The sequence below is a fragment of the Pteropus alecto genome, unplaced genomic scaffold (assembly GCF_000325575.1).
Source record: "Pteropus alecto unplaced genomic scaffold, ASM32557v1 scaffold164, whole genome shotgun sequence".
Classification (NCBI taxonomy): domain Eukaryota; kingdom Metazoa; phylum Chordata; class Mammalia; order Chiroptera; family Pteropodidae; genus Pteropus; species Pteropus alecto.
The window spans coordinates 6,805,190-6,815,750 of NW_006439568.1; the positions used below are offsets into that span (position 1 = coordinate 6,805,190).

At 35.9% G+C, this 10,561-nt stretch overlaps 1 protein-coding gene across 1 annotated transcript in view; it reads right to left on the reverse strand.

The window, feature by feature from the left end:
• COL14A1 (collagen type XIV alpha 1 chain) overlaps nt 1-10,561 on the reverse strand; it is a 196,094-nt gene that overhangs the window by 77,993 nt on the left and 107,540 nt on the right. The window contains 7 exon segments of the mRNA XM_015592952.1: nt 1,504-1,642; nt 1,825-1,863; nt 2,445-2,609; nt 3,419-3,562; nt 4,201-4,324; nt 5,399-5,538; nt 8,642-8,698. Of these exon segments, the coding sequence (XP_015448438.1) occupies nt 1,504-1,642; nt 1,825-1,863; nt 2,445-2,609; nt 3,419-3,562; nt 4,201-4,324; nt 5,399-5,538; nt 8,642-8,698 (808 nt within the window).

Sequence of the window (10,561 nt, forward strand, 5' to 3'; positions counted from 1 at the left end):
TCAGAACTCCAGTGAGTGATTCAAGCTGAAGTTTTTGCTGAGACTGCTTCACAGCTCAGCTCTCCTTTGCCCTACCCTACTTCCTTCTGTTCCTTTCCACAAGAAAACATCTTCATTAACTTCCCACACACTAATCTCCCATATGGATCTGCTTCCTGGGGAACTTGATCAGCTGTACCTTCATATCTCTCTAACGTTTAAGTAGATCTATTACATACTTTAAAAATTTCCCCTCAAGCAACTTGTTTATAAATTGGATAGGTAGATTTAATACTCTAATATGATTTCCCCCAGTTTTTTATGAACATGAGCACACGAAATCAAAATTTGGACACCGAAGAGGAAAGTGCTAGGGATGTAATAAACAACATGGTATCTATGGTTACGACTGCTGTGTGATATATGGGTAAGTTACCAAGAGAGTAGATCCTAAGAGTTCTCATCACAAGGAGGATTTTTTTTCTTATCTTTTCATTAGATCTATATGAGATTATGGATGTTTACTAAACCCTACTGTGGTAATCATTTTGCTATATATGTAAATCAAACCATTATGTTGTACACCTTAAGGAAGAAAGGAAGATAATTCTCAAGGTATCTACCAAAAAAGTGTTAAATAAGCAAGATTGTGATATATATCCTCAGTCAGTGCTCTGGAGAGATTTAAAAATCATATGTTGCAGTACCCAATGGTGAAATAAAGACATTGTCAGATAAACACCACCTCCCACCCAAAAAACTCTGGACACTGAAAATACTTCACATTAAAATACTGAAGACATTTTGAGACAAAAATGAATGTTGATTTGGAATGTAAAGTAACAGACGACATCTTGAGAGATGACCCCTTAAACCCGGATGTCTCAACCTGTAATCTCAAGTATCTCCTGAGTCTGCAGACTTGCTGCAAATGGCCCCAGGAATCCCTATACATGTCACAGACTGTAAAGTGACTAGATAATGAGACTTTTATATAAACTCAATACTACTCTTTAGCTATACGGAGTTGCTGTTTTGACTTGTCAAAGACAAAAACCATCTAAATCCATGGCACTAGCATGAAATGGTTCATGGTATGAGCTCTGGGGCCTGACTGCCAGGTGCAAATCCCAGCATTGTCACTTAACCGAACTATGTGATCTCACTCAAGTCATTCTGCTCCTTTGTGCTTCAGTTTCATGATTTGTAAAATTGAGGTCATAGAGTTGTTTGGAGGTTAGAGTGAGTTAATATACGAAAACATTTACAACAATGCCTGGTACATGAGAGTGCTATGTATCAACTATCTTTATATGTTTTCTTAGATCAACAGATATTAAAGTTCAACCAGCATTATATGTGAGTCTGATATTTTTAAACAAAGAAATCTAAACATCATCTGCTCTAAATATTATCAAAAATCCTGCCAGAAACTATTTACAGCATATCTCAAGTTGACATCATTTTCACACTGAGCTAGAATAAACAAATGACTGGTTTCAATATCTTGCAATGGAAACATACTTGGTTGGCTGGGAAACCAGGGCATCTTTGTGAAGTCGGTAACAAGGATACACATTGAAGGTACCAGGCTCCATAGAAACCCCTTCCACCGATGAAAAGTCCTTTTCAACCAAACCAAACATTTCCATCATCTTAAATCCTAAAAAAAAAAACAAAAAACAAAAAACAAAAAACAAAAACAGAGACAAAGAAAAAGATTAAACAGGCATTTTAGGATTTTAAATTTCAAGATTAGTCTCTTAAAAATTATAAGAAAAATGCAGATCCCCAATAGGAACTATTTAATATTTTTGTGTTTGAAAAAATTGCAATAAAGCATACCAGCAAGATCAATGCCATCCTTGTGAACCAGTGGGCAGGCTAGAAAACAAAACAAACAATATAAAACCTTAATATAGATATTTTCCAAATGTCTTCTTTCCCTGTCCTGAGAACAGGAAGCTAACATAATCTTTCCGGAAGTCGATTGTGAAGGGAATCCAAACCAGATGTGCCTATGGTTTTCTATGGATTCCAAAAGATTGAAATGCTTTTATTTCCCTTATTAAAACCAAAGGACCACAGCTTTCTTCACCTCTCCTGGGTTCATTAAAATCTATGGTGGTGACTTAAGAGCATATGTTGAGATGAGTCTTACTTCTAGTGTGTTACTCTGATGAACAGTCTTAATACATTTCTGAAAACTATTTGCTACTGCTGTTTAAGCAAGTTGCTTTTAAACACAGACTCTCAACTCATTAGGGAAGGTCTTTATCAACCTAAACTCTAAACCTGGGAGAGAGGAGGTAAATTTCAAATGCCCCGAATCATAATACTTAATGTCTGCAAGCTCTGCAAGATAATACTCTTTCCTGAGATCACGATGGGACTCATTATTTAACTAATATAAAATATTTCAGTCTTTAAGCAACACAAGTAAGTGCACATTTCAAAGAACTTACTTGCTGATGCGGTTTCACAGACAAAGGTAATCAACTCATCTTCAATTTTCTTAAAGGCGTCAAAGTCATCCACAAAGAAGACATGGCGTGCACTGGGCTTGCTGCCAATGCTAACCAACTCGGAGTAATCTGCATCAGCCACACCAATTGCAAAAATGCTGTAGCCTGTGGCAGAAAGGAAACAGATTTCTGATGGCCTTAAATTGCACAAGATATAAATAATTCAATATAAGACACAGTCAAATGTTTAAAATATGTTTATGGAGGAGGGCCAGTGGGGGTGGATAATTCATTCTTTGCAGTTCATCAGAATTCTGAATGTTCATACTTTATTATATGATAATTATTCCATCATCCCCTAAAGAAATTTTCCATTTTAAAGAAACTCAAAAAGGCTAATGCCCTAATCAGTGCTTGAGACAAAATGGTTCCCATTTGAGTAACACCTTTATGTCTGCATATTTTAATAAGTATTTTAAAATTTATGGGATAAAGTATAGTAGAAAAAGAGAAATTTTATCTCACTTTTTTGTTCAGATGTAGAAACAGATATTAATAGACTTAGAAGCCTGAGATGGGTCATGGTTCAATGCTTGGCAAATGGATATTAAACTAATACTTGCCAGGCATATTTTAAACAATGTAATCTTCGCGACAGTCTTATGAGAATCTCCATTTTACAGAAGATGAGGTTAAGGAGTTTCTGTGATCAGATTCCCTCCCTGGCCCTTTACAATGATCCTTTTCATAGTATTACATTTAATCGCTGGCATTTCTAACTCAGCAAAAATATTAGAGAAACTCCAGCAAAATAATAGATTTGTAATCTGGAAAGATTTTTAAAATCATGTTGTCCAATTAATATTAAGAAAGATTTAGAAACATTAAAGTCATGCTGATATAGCTTATAAATTTGTATTCAGAAACAAACCATATTATTCGTAGCCACCACTGTTGATCTGTGTACAACTTACCCTCGGATTGCATCTCCTTGGAGATTTTGTTCACATCATCTTGTGATCGTCCATCAGTTATAACCACAATGACCTTTGGGATGCCTCTTCTGGTACCTGACTCTGCATTGAATAAGGTGTCTCGGACATGCTTAATTGCTTTTCCTGAAACAAAGAAAGGCAACAGTTCAATTTTATTTTCTCTCTCTCTCTCCCTCTTTTTTTTTTCCCCTGGGGAGGAAAAGTGGGAACAAAGTTCTTAAATCTACAAAAAATCTTTTAAAAAAATCTATATTACTATGCCTCAAAAAAAAAAAAAAGGTCATTTTGGATGATTGGATTAAAAAAATGTGGTACATATATACAATGGAATACTATTCAGCCATAAAAAATGAAATATTTTTATTTGTAACAACATGGATATTATGCTAAGTGAAATAAGTCAGATGGAGAAAGATAAGAACCATATGATTTCACTCCTATGTGGGAAATCAAACAAAAAGCAACAAACAAACAAACAATCTCACAGATACAGACAACATAATCATGGTTACCAGGGAGGAGTGGGAGTTGGTGGAGGACGAGGAGGGTAAAGGGGGTCAAATTCAAGGTGATGGAAGGAGACTAGACTTTGGGAGTTGAGCACACAGTAGAGTATACAGGTGTCATAAAGTTGTACACATGAAATTTATATAATGTTATTAACCACGATTACCCCCAATAAATATAATTTTAAAAGGTCATCTCAATAATTACTAATAATTAGTTACTTTGGGTCTTAACCGGGCTTTTTTTGATCTTACCTGTTTTTGTATTTCCTCCTTTGTATGAAATATGTTTAATTGCATCAAGAAGAGTTTCTTTGGTTTTGTAAGTGTTTAGTTTAAATTCTGTTCTGGGGTCATCAGTGAACTGAACCATTGCCACCTGGAGAAAGAGCGTTGTTTTTTTTTTTTACATGTATGTAGACTTCCACTGGACCAGAGAGCATACACAAGAGCACATCATCTACGATTTTTATTTCTTACTTAGCCCGGTCCACAATTTCCTTGGTTTAAAATTCCACACACCTTACATACCAAATCTGATGACACATTAAATAGCATTTTTTCTCCAAGTGCTTTTCAGAGAGTACTCTACCTTAAAAACCTCTCTAACTCCTGTAGGCCTTTGCCACCTCATTTGACAGCCCCCCACATGCTCACCCACTAATCCTAGCTACAAGTCTTAGCATCTGAAGCCTCAAAACTGGTTCTCATCTTAGCTCCTTTGCACTCACTATTTTCTACTCTCAGATCTCTTACAGATCATTCACAGCTCAGTTCAAATGCCACCTCCCCAGAGAAGATTTCACTGACCACACAATTTAAAATACCCGCTGCCACACACACAAATTTAAATAACCCTCAGTGAATTTAAATTATATCACTCTGTTTTCAGAGCTTACGTCCCTACCTTGTGAATTTATTTATTTGTTTATTTATATCTGTTTCTCATCTTCTGCCTTTTCATGCCTTTAAGAATATGAGTACCATGTAATTAGGGACATTGTCTGTCATATTCATTTTAACAGTACTGTGTCTGGCCATAATAAATCCTCAATAAACATTCGTTGAATAAATGAATGAATTTTAAGTACTACTTGATCTATAGTAGTTCGTGGCCATACCGCTCTCTTCTAAGATCTTAATGTCTTTGAGAGCAGGGGAAATATTGGGTGTATCTATAAGGGATATCCTAGTATATATAAAAGGAACATCTGCTGATGTGGCCATTCTAACTGTCTAAGTTTGCCAATAGCTTTTAAGGATTAGAATCTTCTCAAGCTCTATCAGGCATCAGTACGCTGCTTCCAAACACAGACTTGTGTATCCTCTCATTTAGGGTTGAATATGATCATTATTGTTCTTTACCCATATCCCCTGACTAGTAGCCATAAGAATACATTAGGATAATTTTTTAATGCATAGAATGAATTAATAATTGATGTGTTAGCCTTACTTGAGTTCCATCTGCACCAATCTTGTTCAGGGCTCCAACAGTGTTATACAGAAAGTCAGTGATCTTGTTGAAATTTTCATCTCCAATACTCCAGGATCCATCCACCATAAACACCAGGTCTGCCTTGGCAGCTCTACATACTGAAGACCAAGAATAAATTTTGAATCAGAGATAAGGGGAAAACATAGTAGATGTTAAACAGACAAAGTAGATGATGATTTTGCTCTGGTAACTCGAGCTCTTTCCCAAAGAAAATGTATAAACCCTTTAAGGTTTATATGCCAAGCTCTTGCCCATTAGCTTCTTGACCATCATTTCTCTTCTATACTTGAGGTTCCTATTCTAATTTCTATGGAACATGTGAAATTAGAAATGGAAAAAAAAACCCCAACCTCAGCCCCAAAGGATAGAAGTGAGAGAATAGCAAAAGGTGAACTAAAGTGATTTAAGACAGAAGAATCAGCAACTCTCTAGTGCCTACTGATTTAGAAGGAAGCTCAAGTGGTCATTCTGCGTACTCTGTCTCCTGCTTATTGAGTAACTTAAGAGGGATTCAACCTTAGGCATGTGACACAATGGAAGCAGATTAATCTACAACTTGATATGCATTCTGGCTGAGGCTGTAAATAAACGTCAATTCCGGCCTTGTTCAAAAATTCTGTCTAGGCCCTTCTGCCATTGTTATGTGTCAAAAAATGTACACCAGTGCCAGCCCAGGACAACTATTATCAGTAGGTATTACTGATGCAAATGCCAACAAACACCTACTCCACTGAAAGCATTTTTTAATTGTCATTGTTTTGGTATCATGTGTGGTTTCAAATTATCTATGTCTCTTTTCTCATTCATTAGTGCAGATCACTGTGCTGGACTCTGTTTTATAACAAAACAAACAATTTACTCTTCGATAATCTGAATCTTCAAATCTTAGGCCAGTTACATAAAATATTCTTTGAGATAATGTGCCTTTTTCCTTTCTTTAGGAAAAAAAATAACTCATTTGGTTTTTATTTTATTAAATGCAACTTTATCCCATTAAAGCTATTTATAATGTAAAATAAACCATCTCTAAGTGAGGTAATACTCCAAGAACAATAAGAATCTGGTGAGGTTGTTCTCATGAGTTCCACGATTTATAAAATTTTGGAAATTTATGGTTTTAATTTAAAGCTGAAAGGAATCACAAGATCTGTTAATTATAAGCTTATAGAAGAAAACTTGGTCCTCTATTTCCAAGGAAAGATAAAATCTAGACTAGGTTTCACCTTTGAAATGAAAGCATGATCATTTGAATATATTCTCAAAATGAAATATTAATAAATCAAAGAAAAACAAGAAAATACACCAAAATGCATGAAGAAATTACCTCTGGGAAATGAAATTATGTTTTTAATTTTCTTCTGTGTACTCTTTTCTACTTCTTAAGGTTTGTTTAATAAATATTCAGCATGATTTTAATAAAAATTTACGGTCTTTTTAATTAAACACACACAGGACAAACAGAGCCTAAAATGAATAAAAGCATTCAAGCTACAAAAGTCCCACCATTTAAAACCATCCAATGAAAATTTCAGGACCAATGTTTCTGCTTTCTCAATCTTTACTCTCACAAACCCTTTCAAATTGTATGTCTTCCATGAGCATTCATGAATGTTTACTGAATGATAGCCATGCTCGGCTCTAAATAAAAATACTCTGACCTCAAAGAGTTCTGCAATATATGGATCAGAAATGTCTAATTAGTAAACTCATCAATCGGGATGTACAATTTTGCTGTTACCCAACAGTCTGGCACATGATGCCTCCAAGTAGGTCAATCATAGAAGACTTTACATGGTATGCTAGGAAGGATGCTGACCTTAATCAGAGTTTCTCATTGCCTCTTTGTTTCCTCGACCCTTACACTCTCCAGCATTGACCCCACTGACTTGAAGCTCCTGTAAGATGGGAACAACTTGTTTTTCTTTGCATCTCTGATATGTAATAGGAACTTTAAAATGTGTGGTGAATGGAAGAACTCTTCTGAAACAACCTTGCAACTACATGTTCCACCTTTATATTCTCCCCCCCAATCCATCCTTCCTCTCCATTCCACCAAGGTTATCTTTCTCAAAGACAGACTCCCTCAGGTAAGCCTCCCTTCATGAACCTTGTCATGGCATACCATTTCCTACAGGATAAAGCCCAGACTCCCTACTCTGGCTCACAAACCACCTCATAACTCTATCTTCACCCTCTCCACGTGCCACACTAGCACTTATGGCTCCCCAAACATATCATGTGTTTAGAACATCCCGTGATTTTCAGTGCTATTTTCCTCATTATTTATCTCTAAAACTCATTCTTCAAAATGCAGATCAAATTTCCTTTCCTCCTTTATAAATAATTAACCTACAGCTGCATTAACTGTTCTAATTTCTGAACTTCCACAGTATAATCTTCATTTTCTAACTCATATGCTCGACTGGTACTTATCTAGGCAAACACCTATTCTCTGTAATAGTGAGAATGAGTGAAGAGCATATTGTATCTTAAGTGCTTGTCATATGAGCTTTGAGAATGAATAGTAGGTTTAATAAATGTTCATTAATGGGATAAAAATAATTAACAATCACTACTGTGTTTAAAAGTTTTTTAGAAAGTTACCTTAACAGTTCAGGGAAGAGGTGATGAAGAACTCTTGTGATGAAGATAGAAAGAAACAACTAGGAGAAGCATTTCAGAAATAAGCTGGGAAAATATTACCCCGTCTATAGAATTATAAAATAGATTCGCACTCACAAATTATGTAACTATTCCTTCTTAGCGAACATTTACTACTCTGATATTTTCAATGAAATAAATATGAAGTAATTCTGTTGGAAAATCTACCCTGTTGTACAGAATCTATAATTAAATGAACATTTTTTCTTTTTAAAAATTCGATATATTTGATATATAATATTGTATAAATTTAAGGTGCACGACATGTTAATTTGATACATTTATGTATGGGATGCCACCGTAGCAATATTACTACCTCTATCACACTATATAATTAGAGTACAAAACTGTTGTAAATATTCATTATATTGTGCATTAGATCCTCATGTCTTATTTACTACTGGTTGCAAGTTTGTACCATATCAGGGCTCAAAAAGCATTTCTATTAAGGCGAAAATATCTTTTGTTAATATCTTGGCTTTTAAATGAACAAACAAATAAAAGCCACAAAATCACATCATCATTGTATTATTCTTTTACCTTCTTTTGCTGGTGGAATAGTCGGAGGAAAAGTAGGTGGTTGAGTAGGAGGTGCTTCTGTAAAGGAGAGGGAGAAAGAATATCAATTAGCCATCTCATCCGTGGCGAAGAGAGGGAGATCATGGAGTAGTAATTCTTCAGGGGAGTCCATGATTGGAACAGTTCTCTTGTTTGAGAATTAGTGAATTTAGCGACTACTATGAATCGGCCTCAGCCTGTGAAAACTGACTCTATCTATCCCTTCCACCTCTGGCTGAAGGCTTGAAATGCCATTTTGCCTCAATTCGGTTAACCCAGCAGAAGTCAGTATAATCAAACTGTCAACTACAGAGTGGTTCTAACACTGATTTAGGGCACGAATCCTGCCAACGTGTTTCAGATTAGTCTCTGGCTAGTTTCACACATATAATAAACTTCATCTCCATTCTGCCTAAGCAAGGATTGGCATTTTTCCCCTTTTCACCCTGCATCCCCAGGATGTGGTCCCTAGTGGACTCTGATTCACTCTCTATTCTGCTCAGACTGTATCTGGACAATTTTTAATTCTGAAAATTAAATGGACGGACCCCCAGAGGCTACAGTGTGTCCACATCAGTTCAAACCTGATGATGACAGATGAGCAGTCCATGGAATAGTGGAAGTGTGTTTTGGTTAAAGGACCTGGGGATATTTAATCAGAGCTCTAACTATCATACCAGTTCATGTGGCAAATCACCAGGAAGTTATGGCATCATTAGATAAACAGCCTAAACATTATTTTTACATATTCTTTTCTATTCTTACTTGACAGTAAAAAATTTTAAAAACTTAAAAAAATTCTTTACATTATCCCAGTTCGATATGTGGTAAACCTCTTGATTAATCATAGCCGATCACAGAGGGGGGCGGTCAGCCTCTGGAGGCAGTAAGCAAGCACCAAATAGCTGGAAGGGTCTGAGCTCAGACAGACTGATTATTTGCTGGGGATGCTGTAAAGGGAATTCCTTCACTGGCAGGAAGGCTGGAAGAGATGAATTTTAAAGTCTCTTCCAATTCTAAGAGCCAATAAAATAAAATTGAGCAAAAGGATTCGACATTTCAAAGAATGAGGTAACTGTACACTACTGATAATGGAAAAATGTTAGAGATTAATTATTATGTGAAATGAAGCAAGTCACAGAAACTATGGTATGATTCTACTTGTGAAACATAAAGAACAAAAAATATCCTATCTGTCCGATATGTATCAGGTAGAATTTCTTAAAGGAGGCTAAGCTGACACAAATAAGTATTTCTGGAAAGAAGACTGGATAAAGAGGGAGGCTGACAATGCATTTATATCCTCTGTTGCATTACTATGAACGCATATCACTTTTACCTTTTATAGGCAATTGTTGAAGCTAAAATGTTTCACAAATTTAAAAAATGAGGAATCTTAATACTAACAATGAGAAATCTCAATGCAAAACTTTTTTTAAAGCACCACAAAAGGCATCTAGAGCCAGATTTATTTATCTTGAAATTTGTGGAAGCGAGGTTTGTGTAACTTTTTAAATGTGCAATAATGAGGCATATCCGAAGTTCAGTCAATAAATCAAGAGCCAAATCAATGAGAGGCTATGGTAGACAAATCAGTATGTTTGGGCAGCACATCGGTCAAAGAATCCCTTGGGTGAGAAGAACAATTAACTGGTGACACATGTTTATATTCTCTATGTGGCATACAGATGGTCCCTGTCTTCAAGTACGTGAGGGTCTGTCACGCAGAAGAAGGAGCAGTCCCGATCTGTACTGCTTCAGAAGGTTGAACCAGAGCCAGTGGGTAGAAGCTGCAAAAAGGCAGATGTCCCCAACATAAGGAAAGCATTTACATTAAACAGCATTATCCAAATTAACCCCGGGTTGGTAGTTAACAGTGGTAGGGTTAAGGTTAGAGAAAGG